Raw genomic sequence first — 15802 nt, forward strand, 5'->3', positions numbered from 1 at the left:
TGATTGAAATGTAATTTTAAAATGATCTTAAATATAAGAACTACTGTCCATAATCAATTCTTATTACATAACAGTCATAAATGAGGATTGATTTAGTGTTAGTCCACAATAAGTATTTAATCTTTAAATCGTAAGAAATTGACCAATCATAGTCGATTATTCTTATTCGATTTCATATTTGATTATAATTGATCAATTTCTTACTTTTTAAAGCTTAAACTATCTATTGTGGACCGACACTAAAGACTATTGTACGTGAAAAAATTTTAGTATCGTAAGGTCGTAGGCGAATTGACCAACTACAATCGATTATTTTTAGAGTATAAGGAGAATAATTGATTCTGATTGGTCAATTTGCTTATGATCTTATAATTACGATTAAAATTTGATGCAGAATAATGAAATTTGAATGATCATTTTTTATTTTAATATTTTGACGCTGAAAATGAGCGTCGATCATCATAAAAAAAAATATCTTAAAATTATCTTAAATACAAGAATCGTCTATAAATACTGGCCTTAATAATGTAATATGCTCTAATATTTTTATCGATGTTTAAAATACTTAAAAATGTTTTAATTATTTAAAAATTTTTTAATGTTGAAATTATAAGAGGTGATTTTACAGATAACAGAAAATCCAAAGTCAGAATATGAGATGTCTTTTATTATTGGTAATTATAAAAGATAAGTGTCGGTCCACAATAAGTGATTTAAGCTTTAAGAAGTAAGAAATTGACCAATTATAATCGAATACGAAAAGAATAATCGACTATGATTGGTCAATTTCTTACGATTTAAAGATTAAATATTTATTGTGGATCGACACTAAAGCGGTATCTACAATTTAGACTTTAAGACGTAAGACCAATTGGCCGATCACAATTAGTTATTCTTCTATAAATCGACTATGATTAGCCAATTTCTTAAGTCTTATGTCTTAAAATCTCATTGTAAACACTGCTTTAGTCCCGGTCTACAATAGGTGTAGTAAGCTTTAAGCCATAAGAAATGGACGAATCAGAATCAAAGTTTCATATTCTATTATAATTGATCAATTTCTTACTTTTTAAAGATTAAATCATCTATTGTGGACTGACATTTAAGCCTAGTCATAGTATAACTGTGCTGTATAACTGTGACGTAAGGTTGTTAAGCATAAGAAATGAAAATAATTCATTTAAATAGATTCTTGTGGACTAGGCTTTAGGGTTGGTTTATTGAGGCCGTAATCTATTAACTTATGCCGTAACTGTAAAAAATTGACAAATCATAGTCGATTATTCTTCTAGAATTCGATTATGATTGGTCAATTTTTGAGCATTTAAAGAGATGGCGCAACACGTATATTTCAAATTGGTTTAGGGACTCTAATTTCAAAGATACTGATAGAATATAGAATTTTTGTACCGGTTATATTGTGTGTTTGAATTTCCGGTACACGACATTTGATTGGCCGCTGTCAGCATACTGCTCTGTATAGTTTGGATACAAGAATTTAAATATGATTGTTGAACAAAATATCGTAGAATTAACGCAAAAATGAAATATGAACTACTTAATTGTGTAATGTAATTGATGTTATGTATTAAAAATACGATTGAAAAATTTTTATAAACATCAAAACATACAACATCATTTTGGAAGAAAGAAGAACAAAGAAAAGAAAGTGATGGAACAAATATAAAGAGAGATGAACGTCACTGGTAAATTATTGCACAATAAAATTCGCGAATTACGCCCGGACTTGTCGTCTGGAATCACATCCGAGATCTTGAGCAAGATTTGCGATGATCCGAATACGCAACCTTTCCTCGAATGGTTCTGCAAGAATGTTAGTAGTGCCAATATTCTGTCCAATGAAGAGATGAAACTGTAAGACATATCTCATATAGATTACAATTAATTAGAACAGCTGATTGGAATTCTAATAGTTTCAACTTTTTGCAGAAAAAATATATTGGAAGATGCAGGTGAATGGTTACAGGGTGAAGCGTTGGATGCTGCGTTGGAAGAGGCTACTAAAGATTGCCCAAATTTGTTGCAACTTGTCAATTTAGAAGATACATGTAAAGAGGATTTATTTGTAGAATACGAAGTATTGAAGGAAAGCTATAGAGAAGATGAAGAATATCTACAATCATTAAAGCATAGCATAAAAACTCTAAAGTAAGAGTTCCTATAAAAATACATGTCTTTTTCTCTAAATATTTGTATGTTAAATAATTTAAAAATGGATTTATTACAGAGAAGTCGAAAATAAGCTGGATGATGACATTGAAGAAGCAGAAACTGTGTTGAATAAAGAACAAATTGAAACAGAAAAGGCATATGATGATTGTGGCGTCATGCTAAAGGAATTTGATAAGGATAATTGTCATTTTTCTAAGGATATTGACAACCTCTTAAATGTGTATGCCGATGCTGCTAAAAATGTGATTATTTGAAAATTTATGACTGACTTCACAAATATTTATCTCGTTTACTAATTCTTATCTTACTCTTTAGCAAGGAAATGCAGTATTGTGGTCACAAATGCCTCTAGACTTATTTATTAAACAAATAGAATTGTATAATAACTACCTGGGTATTCATATAAAGAAGCAATTTGGAGTCAGTACTAAGAAAGAAGAGCAAGAAGAGGATTCAGATTATGAGTCTTTAAGTACTATGAATGATAGTAGGGATAAACAGATGGATGGAAGGATGCAAGAGTTAGTCTTGTGCAAGACAAAGTAAGTAAACAAGTATTTCTTTTGAGAAATTCATTAAATATATCGTTTTTTATTTTGTACAGTTTAATGAATTCTAAATTAGAAGAGATCCGTGCTAGCATTCAAGAGGAATCTTGCATGACAATGTTACAGTGTGTACAGGATATCTACAATGGTGGGGTCTTGAAAGTGCCCGAAGATAACAAATTGCAGTAAGTAAAAATACTATTCATATACCAAGACTACTTCATTTTGTTACAATTAATGCTTTTTTTATGTAAAAGAAAAAAATATTTAAATATAATTTTTATTATTTATTAACAGCGATGAAATACAAATGTTAACAATGAAAAGGGATATCTTGGAACAGAACGTTGAACTTTTGCGGGATCAACAATTACCAGAGGTAGAGCAATTTGCGGAAATAGAGACGATAAAGATTTTGAAAAATGATGCACTCGCCCGTCTCGAACGGAGGAAAGCTCGTCTCGAGAAGCTCAAGAATTTACATTCTCTCGCAGGAGAGCATGGACATGTTCATGTAGACTTGCTCTGTATACTAATGGAGATGCAATCTCGTTGCTTACGTGAGGTTGCCGAATTCATCGCTGATGCTCGTCACTACATCATCACGGAGTATAATCTCTCGTCTACAAGATGTGTTAGTAATTAATGTATTTCTTGCAATTTCTCAATTTTGATTCAATATTTGAATAGAAATTTGTACTATAATAATTTGCACTATTTGAATAGAAACTTGTACTATAGTAATTTACACTATTTATAGAAATATATGAAATGTGTAGGAAATCATGCAACAAGAACAAGACGAATATACGAATCTCATGACGCAATCTTCAAAAACATATAATACATTTAATCAAATATTCACATCCATGATGCTCGGTGATGATATTTCGGACAAATCACTCTCTTCCGCATTGAAAAGATACGATGACTTAATAGCCGATAATGCGGAAAAAAAGAAATTAATGTTGGAAATATATTTGAATAATAAAATTGACAAATTACAGAAAATGTAAGTATTTAATTATTTATTAATTATTATTTATTTTTACATTCATATTGTATATTCATATTTCTTAATTAGACTTTCATTACATATTTTAATTTCTAATTATATATTTTAATTATTTATTTATTTATTAATCACTCTTATGTATTAATAATGTTTGCACATTTCTTTGAATTTAGAGAGCATGAAATTAACAAAGATTACATGATTGAAACACAAACTGGACCAACAATCAGCCTCAAGCCAATTTCATACGAAATAAGCTCCAAATGCGAAGAAATATCTGCCATTGTCCAAGATGTACAAGGAGATATAACAAGAGTCAGAAATCAGTTTAAAGAACGAATGGTAGCTATAAGTACATTAACAATTCAAAATGAAAATTGTATAATGTTTGCTAATAATTCTCATTTTACAGAGAATGGGCACCAATCTAAAACGCGAGAAGGACATCTTGTGGCAAAGGTTCTTAGCAGAGCCAGATACACTAAGAATGAGGTACGAGGAAGCGAAACAAAAAGCGAACGAGTCTCATTTTGGAGATACGTAAAAAATAAGTTTAGTCAGTAAATCAAGTCTAAACCGAATCTGTATGAACAAGTTATAGGCACAAATTTTATAGGAAAAGAAGAGAAATACTTGCGTATTTTTATATAGTTTTATAAATTAAAAAATTACAGAATAAATGTAGAGTTAATGTGATATTAAGTAAAACAAAGATCCAAGTTCCGTTACTCATTTTCCTGCATATATTAGTCTCGCTCTTCTAATCTGGACTCTTTTAAGTTTTTAGAGGAAATCCGATTGCTGTTGTATGTTTTCGCGAACGTAATATGCGCGGAGTATTACGTGGACGCGATAATGAATGATTCGTCCCAAGGACGAGCGTGTGTGTGCGTGCACGTTGAGCGCAAGCGCGTATAAACACGACGAGGGATGACGTAGAGGAGGTGCCTGAGTGTAACCTTGATCCGCATACATCGATGTCCCCTCTCTTTCTTTCTCTTTTGCCCTGTATCTCATCGACGTATCCCTCCATCCTTTCCACATCGCTTCCTCTCTAATCATCGCTCACGATATTTCGTTGAAAATTGCTTCCGAGGGGGAACTGTGTGTGTGTATATGTGTGTATATATATATATATATATATATATATATATATATATATATATATATATATATATATATATATGAAAGGATTATAAATAAATGAAATACAGGCACTTCTCGTTTATGAAATGCATATACTTCGAAAGCGTCTTATCGGTCATGGCGTTCCTCGCTGTTTCTCGCGCGAATACAATGGAACGGCTGTCGAAGCTCGTGCGATGAGCCACTCGTTTCCTTACAGAGAATAGAACGGCGAATGTTGGAGAAATGTCGAGAGAGCGGGGTGGGAAGGAAAAGGGGGAGAGGGGGAGGGAGAGAGGGAGAGAGAGAGAGAGAGAGAGAGAGAGAGAGAGAGAGAGAACACGGAACGGGGAAGTGGCAAGGCGAGGAGTATTATCGATTCGCCGGGGACTCGTGAGTTAACGGTTTGTTTACACGAGCCGCGCCGAGCGCGGGGACGGACGAGCACCGGCTCGCGGAGGAGGGCGGCGAGGAAGTCGCGCGGAGCGCATGCGCCACCCGACCAAAACAATAATAACATAGTAGAAGGTTCATGGCTGGCGGACGAACGGGCGGCCGTTCGCTCTTCGCTCTCCGTGCTCGTTGAAGCCTCGCTGGCTGGCCGCCACTCCGCGTCGAAGAGATCGGAGGAGTCACGCGCCAGGTAAACAAAGGCGAAGGCGCAGCGCGAGACGTTCGCATCCGCGCCGTGTGTACCTGCTGATAAAGCTGGTGCGCCGACAATTCCGTTGACTCTTGCGGGGAGCGAGTTACGTGAGGGATACAAGTGTGAAGAACCCGAAAACCAGAGTACCGAGACTACCTCTAGGTCGCGACGCAGTAAGTTCCGACTGACGTCCGCGGCTGACATTTATGTACATAAAATCGACACCGCGACAACTTTGCGAGTCGTCACCCCGAGCGACAAGTGCGGAGTAACGAGACGTAGAATTGAGACTAACCGACTACCTCAGGATAAAACGGGAAAGAGGTTAAAAAAAGGTAGAGAAACCGAGATAGAGAAGGAGGAAACATCGTCGGCTGATATGTCCGATTCGAAAGCAGGAGCACTGCACGAGATACCATCTTCCCGTCGAGCCAAAATAATCGCTCGCTCTCTCCGTGTGTCCCGAGCCGCCTCTTTCTCTCTCCCACCCCCGGTGCGTTACCTCATCGGAGCGGAGTAGGTGCGTGTAACAAGCGTGTGCGCGCGTTGTGCAACCCGCCGATCCTCGTAGAGAGAGCGAGCGAGCAAAAAGAAGAGAAAGATTCGGGCGCAGACACTGTGTACGTTCGATCGGCCTGGAAGCAAAACAATGCGCTGCTGGTGTAGCGCGTAGCGGAGGGAAGGAGTGGTATACCTGTGTGCGTGTGCCTGTCGTGTACATATACGTGTACCTACAGCTGCTGCTGGTGCGCTGGTGTGCGTTTGTTTATGCGCGTAGATTAACCGCGCGCGCTCGTACTCGCGCGGCGTCGTTCATTCAACAGCCAGCCGCGCTTCGACGCGCGCGAGACTCGTACCGTCGTGCGTTTTGTCGTCGTTTCGAGAAAGCGAGCGAGCGAGAAGCAAGAGGGACAGAGAGCGCCGACGGAGGATATCGCTGCGCGCGTATTTGTCCAGTGAATCACGCGCGTCCCGTCGATTACACACGGACGCGCCTGGTTGTGTGTCGCCGGATACACCGGTGCGCATATATAACCGCGATTGTGTATTATTGTTGACGTGTCACGGCGGCGACGTCGTGCGAATCAGACGAAAGTCAGTTGCTAATCGGAGAACGACCAGTCGCTCTAATCTTCTTCCGCGTGGGAAAAAAAAAAGGAAAAGTGGTCTAATTTCCTCACTGAGTTTTTTCGCACTTGCAAAAAGAGTTTTATTTCCTTCAAAAGGAAAAGCAACGTTTCCTCTCCTACTGTCAGTCCTTCGTGTATTGTGTGCCGAGATTCCAGATAAATACTGAAAGAGAAGAGAGAGAGAGAGAGAGAGAGAACAAAACACAACGAGAATTAAAAGGAGAAAGGACGAAAATACAGAAGGCTCTGAGAGAGAATCTATTAAATTCCTACTGCATAGTTTACTAACACGATTGTAGTTGGTGGCGGACGCACGAACACCTATTGTGAACCGAGCTTTTAGGATGCCAAGCGCCGAGGAGACGACGTATCTGATCGGCGTGATGCCGGACAGCGCGACGCAAGCGGATGCGTTCCTCACGCGCGACGTTGACTTGCTGGTTTCACAGATTAAGGAAAATCTGCGACTGTCCAGTCTGAAAGCCAAGTCCAGCATCAGTCACAAGAACAGTCGGCCGTCGCCATACCGGGTGCCAGCGCGTAGCTGGGCGGACCCCGCGGCCGGTTGTGAGATTTGTGGTCTGCGGTCCAACGGCCAACAGCAACAACAGCAGCAGCAGCAGCAGCAGCAGCATCACTTGACTGCTGGTCATCACCATCATCATCATCATCATCATCATCATCATCATCATCATCATCATCATTATCACAATCATTTAAAAAGGAGCGAAAGGAGCAGAGTAGATGATGATCCGTATGAAGTGCTCCAAGAACTATTACGGGAAGGCGGTCTCATCAAAGAGGCGGTCAAGAGGTTACAGGCGAACCTTGACGAACTCTCGAGCTCGGAAGTGGACGAGGATGATGTAGTGGAGGAGGATGAAGACGACGTGCGACGATCCAGCGGCGGATATCGCAGAAAACCGTACTTCTACGACTCCGAGGATGAGCCGTTACCGCCGATGTACGAGCCCCTGGAACTGTGAGCCACACGGCGGCAGCAGCGCCTGGAAAAAACTCGTATGGACGTTCCTGCATAAACGACGCCGCTGTTCCTCACGGTCTTCTCGATCTGGTTTCTTTCGTTTCTTCTGAAAGGGATAAAAAATTTTTCGTGAAATGTCGTGAAACGCGCCGAACGTTGCCTTTGTCCGTTTATGATTTAGGACGGACAATTTGCTTTTCGAAAACGAACTAGAGTCCCTTCGAAGAGGGAAGCGAGTAAAAAGGAGTAAAAGTACCTTCTGTGAGAAACACATTTTCTTTATTTTCTCGCGTGGGAGTCCCGGGACAACGACGGCGTGCGATGTACGTATATGCGCGTATGTTGTGTATGTATGATGTATGGTTCTGTGACACGCGGCGCGCGCGCGTGTGTGTGTGTGTGTGTGTGTATGTATGTGTAGGCACAATTAGGCGAGAACTCGCCTTACATGGCCGTGTTTGTAAATACGCTGCGTTGTCGGCGCTGCGCGATAGCCTCGCCTCGGCCGAGATCGCCGCCGTATCGACGCTCGCGGACGGACCTACGTGGAAGACTTATGGCCGCCGACGCGACGCGACTCGCGCTCTCCATCACCGTTCGAAATGCGCACGCGAGATGTTCCTTTCCCCGTGCTGCGTTCCACATCGCGTCGGATCATTATTAAATATCATTGGCTAAACCAACGTCAGCTTCAACGTTCGGAAGCCATAAGGCATGTTCTTTTCAGTTGAACTTGCAGTATTCATCTTTTTTTCTTCTTCCTCGAATGTGCAGGGGTAAAGAAGAAAGACGAATCGTGTGTGTAAAAAATTCAGCTAGAAAGAACAGGCCTATATCGCAACATGTTCCTTTTTCCCGTAGCGATGCTCCGTGCTGCGTTGACGACGATTATCAGCATCCCAAATCGATATTAATATCACCGGCGATAATCATAGCACAAAGTAGATATGTATGATTCTTTCTTTGTATATAGAATTTTTGGAATCTTTGAAGATTCTAATTGAAAAGAGTATATATGTCAGTTTGCGTCGTTCCACCTGATATCTCAATAATTATTAAAATATTGAGAAATATCGTTATCGCAGAACGGAGTATCTCCCGGAGTTGATTTTATCTCGTAAAGTTTTTGATTAACGCTTCAAATACTAAGCGAATAAATTGTGTGTGTGTGTGTATATATATATATATATATATATATATATATATATATATATATATGTGTGAAGATTAATATACTTTATGTTATTTTATATAATGCATTTTATTTGATGAAGCTCCGTTATTAAGGGAATGCTGAACGAGCAAATTTCGACGAGAGCATTCACACATAGCACATCTAATATACATTGTAATATACATTACAAGATATATTTATGTATACATACATAGACTCATATATACATTTTTGCACACATGAATAAATCTTCGTATTGATTTTTCGTATCACGTTAGGTATCTAGCCTAATTCTAAGAACTCAAGGTTGTTTCTTCATGTAATCTTCTAGTCTAGCAATATCAATTTTGTAAGTAGGCTGTACAATTTTTATATAAAGCAAACATTGATGCGACTTGATAGCTTTAGACGTTTGATATTAAAAAATATCAAATGGTAAAAGAGATCTAAATTATAAAAATTTTTCTCGTTCTTGAAAGTTCTACGAAAGTCATATGCTAGACACGTATCAAAATACATAAACTTTAATTGTGGAAAAGGATTTCCAAATCTATAAAATTAATATAAAATTAAATCGATACAAAAATTATCATATTCTGTCGGTCACAAACGAGTTCAGCATCCCTTGATTTATTATTTCTTTAACGTTTGACGAAAAGATTTTAAAAGATCGCGACATCTCCGGATGAAACGTTTCAGAATTATCACTAATTACTTGTTCCTACATCTCGAACAGATTTAGTGATAAGAGCGATTCATTATTCCTTCAGTATTTGAAGAGCTAATCTATCATTCATCGTGTCGTCTTTCGTGGATTGTTTTGGTTGCATAAGAAGTCTGTGTTATAATTAATACTGTACGAGACGCTGTCGTCTCGATCGCAACACTAACAGAAGAAAAAAAAGATCTAATTAACCGACAAGTTTAAAGTATAATCATATTTCTTTAGTCGTATAATTGTTTGTCTTACGTCACTGGAGTTGCGGGTGGCATCAGGAACTTCATGATTTAATCCCCATAAGAGATACGATCGTAACGATCGTAATTTGGCTTAAAGGGAGAACCTTTACAATGTGCTTTATAAATCCGCGAATACCATAAAATAATAACTGTTAATTAGTTTGTAATTATTATACCCCTCGCACTATGAGAGTTTTCTTTTTGAATCTGTTTTATTAACCGTGAGCTTCGAATTCGAAAAATGGTATCGCGAGTCTCGAGATATTTCATCAAGCAATTACCGGTGAGTTAAACGGCGAATTTTGTTTATTCGTTTTATCGATTTACAACGTCGAATCGTTATCTCACACGACGCACAAGAAGAGAGACTTGCGTCGACGTTCTATAAATGGAGAGACTTTGTTAGAATCAGAATGCCACCCGCAAAGAAACTCAGAGTTACTTGGTGCGACGAGGATCGTTGTTTTTTAAAGAAAAAAAAAAAATCAAATGTTCCAAGATCTTTACGTTGTCATGAATTAATTTCAGTAGTACAAAGTTTTCCAAATTCTGAATTCGATATGATTTGATATTTAACACAGATTTCTTACGATGTAAAATATATCGAATACGAGAAAGAAAAAGCTATTTCTTTCTCGTATTATCTCGTATTCTCGTATATATCGACGAAAATATTTCTTAAACTTTAGACAAGGACAATCAGGTCTTGCCCCAAGATTGTACAGTCCACTTTAAGTGAGTGACCCGCGTTCGCGGCTGATCAACGATTCTCGATGCCTTTACGTTATATGGCGGGAATATTTGGGGCACAATCGTCATGAGAGGACACAGAGACACAGTGATCTCATTTATTTTTTCATGATGCGCGCAACGAACGGACCAGCCGATCGATGCGAGGCGAGATCATTGATAGCTTAGCTTAGGCTCGGTTTAGTTCGCGACAGCTGCGTCTTTAATCTTGAAGGGTACCAAATACTGTCCGTTCTCGGCGAATAGCGAGAGTTAGCGAGACGGGTGAAAGAGGCCGGCGGAAGCGGCATTTTACATGAAGCCGCTTATCCACTGGAGGATGTATCGTGAGAATTGAACTGAGATTCGTTGTACGAATGGCGGTTCCGTAGCCTAGATGGAGAGATGTGATCTATTTATGAACTTGATCTATTTATGAAATTGCGTATCGAGAAAGTAACGATTTTGAAATTCACCGTTGAATTTTCGAAGACTGTTACGACTTTGAAGTAATGAGAAATCTACGGGATTTCGATCGTCGTATCGTTTAGGATAATCTCGACGCGTTAGAGTATTAACGAAGAAACGTAAAAAATGTCAAAGATTTAGGTAATGTCCACGTGCGGAAAACCGTGAGGAAAGAAAAGGAAACAAATGACGGTCGAGGAGAAACGAGACCGTGCGTTAAAAACGTGGATCTGTATAATAATAACGTTTAGCTTTATATCCTTTACTCTGTGCATGTTTTAGTGCATAGCTACTTATCGCTATCGATCGCTAGGGAAGAGACACACTGTTGATGTTACATACATTATATATACATGTACAAGATCGCATGTACGCGTGCGTTGCACGAGTTCCGCGTTAGCGGCGAGATGGTGCTTCATCGTCGCGTGATTCATTTCACGCGGGTGAAGAGATAACAGGAGATCCATCCGTAAAACAAGAGTCCCTACAGGGGCAGATGTGACGTCATGTGAGTTGACATAATTGCCGAAAAGAATTATTAGATTCATTTTTTGTTTCCTTTGCATTAGTGGGCTGCATTACAGGTTTCTATCTTGCTTTTATCAAACTTTAAATATATCATGTTGATTAATCCCACGTCGCGAGAAATCGCGTTACGTCCATTTTACTCCGAAACCTCGCAATCAATTCGAAGAAGACTTTGATTATTCTCAGGAGCGCGCGAATGACGTCACAGCTGCAGCGTCCGGGATATCGTATACGTTGATGTAAACGCGGTCACGACGCACGATGACGCAATAAAACGACACACTTGTATGTAGCGCGATACAGGGAAACGAAGAAACGAGAATCGTTCGTGGCTTTGCGTTGATTTCGACGACATTTGCCGCCTTATCCGACTAATTAGATAAGCTAGCAATTAGTACACACTGCGCGTACCTACTGCGAACGGGACAAACGAGTTGCATCAGGATTCCACGGTTCCGACGAGGATGCTTGAGTGCGTACATGTGTGTGCGCGCACGTGTGTTTATTGTGTACGTGTGCGCGCATGTGTACGTGTGTGCGTGTGCGTGTGTGAGTGAGTGAATGCGAGAACATTGTACGTGGGAGAGTTGCGTTAGTCATTTTATTTCTTTTTCCTATCTCTTTTTTTGTACGAGTGAGCGCAATCCTCATTCTTTTCCAAGTTCGCCTTTAAGGAGTCGTGCATTATGAAAACTATATCTCGTTGTGATCGTCGGGCTTGCAAGTCCGACAAGTCTTAATTATGAAATAAAAAAAAGTTCAAAGTTTCGATGCAGATATACGTGTGTGTGTGTGTGTGTGTGTGTGTGTGTGTGTGTGTAAGAACCCATGTTTTGTTCCCTCGCTATTGACCACGCGTTGGCATGCGAAAACTTTCCGCCGTTCGTTCGTGCTACTCCTCTTGTTTCTTCTCTCTTTCTTTCCTCCTCTCCCTCTCTGTCTGGGTTCCCTCTTCCTTCACCGTCATTAAACGTCGACATCAAACGGTTCTGCCTAGTGTGTCTGATGACGGAGCGTGCCACAAATACATCGTGGACACGCGTACGCTGATATTATACGGGACGTCTCGTCATTACCGTTTCTTTGCGAGCGAGTCTCCACTCGAGGAAAATTTTCGAGCTAATTGCGGAATCGCTTAACGTAACGTCTCAGCATATTTATTTATTTTCACAAATGCGTAAACAGATGACAGAATCTCATTTTAATATTATCGAGCTATTTTCGTATAGATATCACTAATTTTGATAGTACTCAAGGTGCTTAACGTTGAAGCTTTTATAAATTATGTCAAGACAATATTAACTCACGTCTCGTCAAATAAAGTTCGTCGTCGTCGGAAATGACGATATGGTAACGGGACACCCCGTATAAGCCGGCAGTTCACTGGCCTTCTGATCGTTGGCGTGCATTGAAGCTGCCTCTACGTGCCAGCTTCTAGAAGATTTGCTTTCAACCTCGCACACCCGCCGATCTATCTCACGTTAGTACAGTAACTGCAGAGACGCCACGATAAATCGCCGCGATATTACGCGAAACCGCGATAAATTCTCCGGATATTTCCTGCCGGATTCTGATATCTTAGAGACCCTTTAGTGTTTAATATCCGTATTCCGGCCAAATGCACTTCCGATCCTTTAATATCATGCTGCGAGATATCCGAAAGTCCGAACTCTCTCGGCATTGATGCACAGCGAGCGAACTGGTAGAGCGAGTGCCATTTCACAGTAATTTCCGCAAAAGCGTCGACTGCAATAATAACCGTAATAACGCAACGGTAAATTATGGCTGTTGGAAAAGGTCCTAGAGCGGACGCACAGAACGAAACCGGCATGTTTTTATGGGCCATTTTGTCCGACGCCTCTGACCTGAGACCTGAGACGGTACGAGAGAAAAAGAGAGAAAAAGGGTCGGACGCGCGAGCGCGTCAATTTCAAGCAGACAGGTCATTTAATAATTGGCCGCTTTCAGAAATTAACGGCAGCTGCTTCGCCAGTACGTAACGCGATGCAATTGTTCCGACGCGTAATAAAACGACGGTTCGTTATTTGCAGTTTTGGAATGTTTTAATTTGTACTGTAGTGAATCGTATCATTCTGCGTCCTCTTCCTATATATATATATATATATATATATATATATATATATATATATATATATATACATTACTTTCTAACATCTTGATTATTTCATAACGAAATAACGTAACATAATAATCATTTTATATTAAACAGATACTAAAAATGTTTATGTTGTTTTTTTTTCATTGCTTGATAATTATAGAAAATGCTGAAACACATATTGATCCGTAACACGCGAATTGCGAATAAAGTATCTTTTATCTTTTTCTTTGACAAGAGAGAAAAATATTTCGGCGGTGGAGGGATTAACGAGCGAACTTGACCTGAAGAAAAGTCAAATGTCATCATGAGGCACAGCTTCGAAAGCCGAAAGATTGTTAGGAGGCGGTTTCTTTTCGCGAGTCACCGTTTGTCCATTGTCGGAGACTTTGATCGAATGACTAGCGACATTTTTCGATGTTTGCGCGAATAAATCGAGCCGATAAATAAAGACGATTCTACAACATTTTACACATTTCATTCGCACAGGTATTATTCGACGACGGAATCGCGAGGATCTTAGCTAACGAAGCGACTCGTTTTCGTCAGAGAGCGACCTGTCGCAACGACTTCGTCTCGATGGAAATCAGTTCTCTCTCTTTCTCTCTCTCTCTCTCTTGCTACTTATACAATTAGACTTTCCCGAAATGTAATCATATTTGCTGCTCGGCTATCGCGTAACCAAAGTAATCAACGGGTAACGCGCGTGCGTTACAGACGGCATGAAAATAAACGGTGGAAAACTTGGCACAGCTTGACCCAATTGAAGAACATCCGTTTATATTGTGTTTATCTATCTACCATCTGGCGTTGCGCGCGCGTGCGCACGTGTGACACGGGATGTTAATTTTGCATTAATAGAAACGTTTGCGCGAGAACAACAAAGAGATACGTAAATTTGTTAATAATTATAACGAGGGATCTTCGAAAGCGGAGCGTGCAGAAATCAAACGAATTTCGTGCTATCGTGATATTTTTAGCGGCGGTGCGTTTGATATCTCGTCTTATCAGATCGAGTTTCGTAAGATTTGCGGATGCTGTTTTTCTCAACGGCGAGTCTTTCGGAAGTGCGTGACACTCTAGATGTATTTTTATATGCATGCATTGACTTCGTCGACATTAACTAACGTGTACGATAAAATGTGAACGTCCTCCGAATAATTAATTAAATTATGGAAAGAATTGATTTATCTCTATATTTAGGCTTTCAACGATTGAGAAAATAATGGTAGGTGATACGCGCGAAACAAAATTAATCAATAAACAAAATCTCCGCTTATCGTCTTCTTCCCTCACTCTGAAGTGGCAGTATTTATATTTTCAATCAATTTATATAATTGATTTTGTTGTCGACAGCGATACTTACTTTTTATCGCATTTCGTATTAGCAAATAATACCTTATATAATACGTGTAACGCTCGCGCGACCTTCGGGCAAGGCCTTCGGACTTGTCGTTAGTAAACTGAGAATAGGATCTTACATCGGCTAAAGATCGAAAGAAAACCTTGCGCTATAAATGTACGCGAAACAGCGTCACGTTTTGCGCATCGCGGTTTTTTTCCTCGGCAATATATCTTCTTGAAAAAAGAAATGGTGCGGAATAAAATAAATAGATCTCGTCAGGTTTCTCGTGAGATATTTCGTGTTCTGATAATGACTAAGGGCGGATGATTGCAATAGGAAATGATTGGTAAGAATACGTAGTCAATACACGTGAATCAGGCTCGTAATGAATCATCACCGCGAGTTCCAGATTCGTCTATCAATCCAATTCGATTGTACGAATTCGTATTGATAGACGCGTCATCTCCAAAATGCACGAGATAATATGATGAATTGATCTACAGTTATTGCGACATCATGTGATAACAACACGCGATATTTCCACGAATCATGAAGGTGGCACTCGAGATTTATCGGTATGCTTTTGTCGGACAGTTCCTTCATATTATTTCTCCGCCATAATTGTAGAGAGACGAACGCGAGATAAAGATCTTTCGCTTTTTTAAAAGATTTTTAGATCGGTACAAAGTTAATGGCGCGACCGTAAGTCAACAATTCGAACGTTTAATAACAGATATCAGTCTTGTTTATGTTGACACAGATTTTGATGCGAGATAGCAAAGATGAGACCCAGTTGAAAGAGAAAGAGAGAAAAAAACGATGCGCAAAATGGCATGCACT

The 15802-nt window shown here is 39.6% G+C and overlaps 2 protein-coding genes across 2 annotated transcripts; both read left to right on the top strand.

Moving 5' to 3' along the window:
• The first annotated feature begins 1047 nt into the window (after nt 1-1047).
• LOC105427386 (dim gamma-tubulin 3) lies at nt 1048-4468 on the top strand. The gene is made up of 9 exons (XM_011639087.3): nt 1048-1875; nt 1951-2169; nt 2249-2435; nt 2509-2735; nt 2798-2926; nt 3039-3375; nt 3521-3753; nt 3930-4098; nt 4169-4468. The coding sequence occupies exons 1-9, from the start codon at nt 1694-1696 to the stop codon at nt 4298-4300; spliced, it is 1815 nt and encodes a 604-aa protein (XP_011637389.2). The 5' UTR covers nt 1048-1693; the 3' UTR covers nt 4301-4468.
• Nucleotides 4469-5282: 814 nt separating this feature from the next.
• Nucleotides 5283-12278, top strand: LOC105427385 (uncharacterized). The gene has a single exon (XM_011639086.2). The coding sequence runs from the start codon at nt 7002-7004 to the stop codon at nt 7641-7643; it is 642 nt and encodes a 213-aa protein (XP_011637388.2). The 5' UTR covers nt 5283-7001; the 3' UTR covers nt 7644-12278.
• The last annotated feature ends 3524 nt before the right edge of the window (nt 12279-15802 follow it).

The sequence above is a fragment of the Pogonomyrmex barbatus genome, unplaced genomic scaffold (genome assembly GCF_055798465.1).
Source record: "Pogonomyrmex barbatus isolate J1 unplaced genomic scaffold, ASM5579846v1 scaffold4, whole genome shotgun sequence".
NCBI classification, from domain to species: Eukaryota; Metazoa; Arthropoda; class Insecta; order Hymenoptera; family Formicidae; genus Pogonomyrmex; species Pogonomyrmex barbatus.

Excerpts from the sequence above, each read along its gene's own strand:
- LOC105427386 (XM_011639087.3), top strand. The coding sequence starts at position 1,694 with ATGAACGTCACTGGTAAATTATTGCACAATAAAATTCGCGAATTACGC. Across the intron at positions 2,436-2,508 it reads ATGCCGATGCTGCTAAAAAT|CAAGGAAATGCAGTATTGTG; the intron begins GTGATTATTTGA and ends CTTACTCTTTAG. Across the intron at positions 3,754-3,929 it reads ATTGACAAATTACAGAAAAT|AGAGCATGAAATTAACAAAG; the intron begins GTAAGTATTTAA and ends CTTTGAATTTAG.
- LOC105427385 (XM_011639086.2), top strand. The coding sequence starts at position 7,002 with ATGCCAAGCGCCGAGGAGACGACGTATCTGATCGGCGTGATGCCGGAC.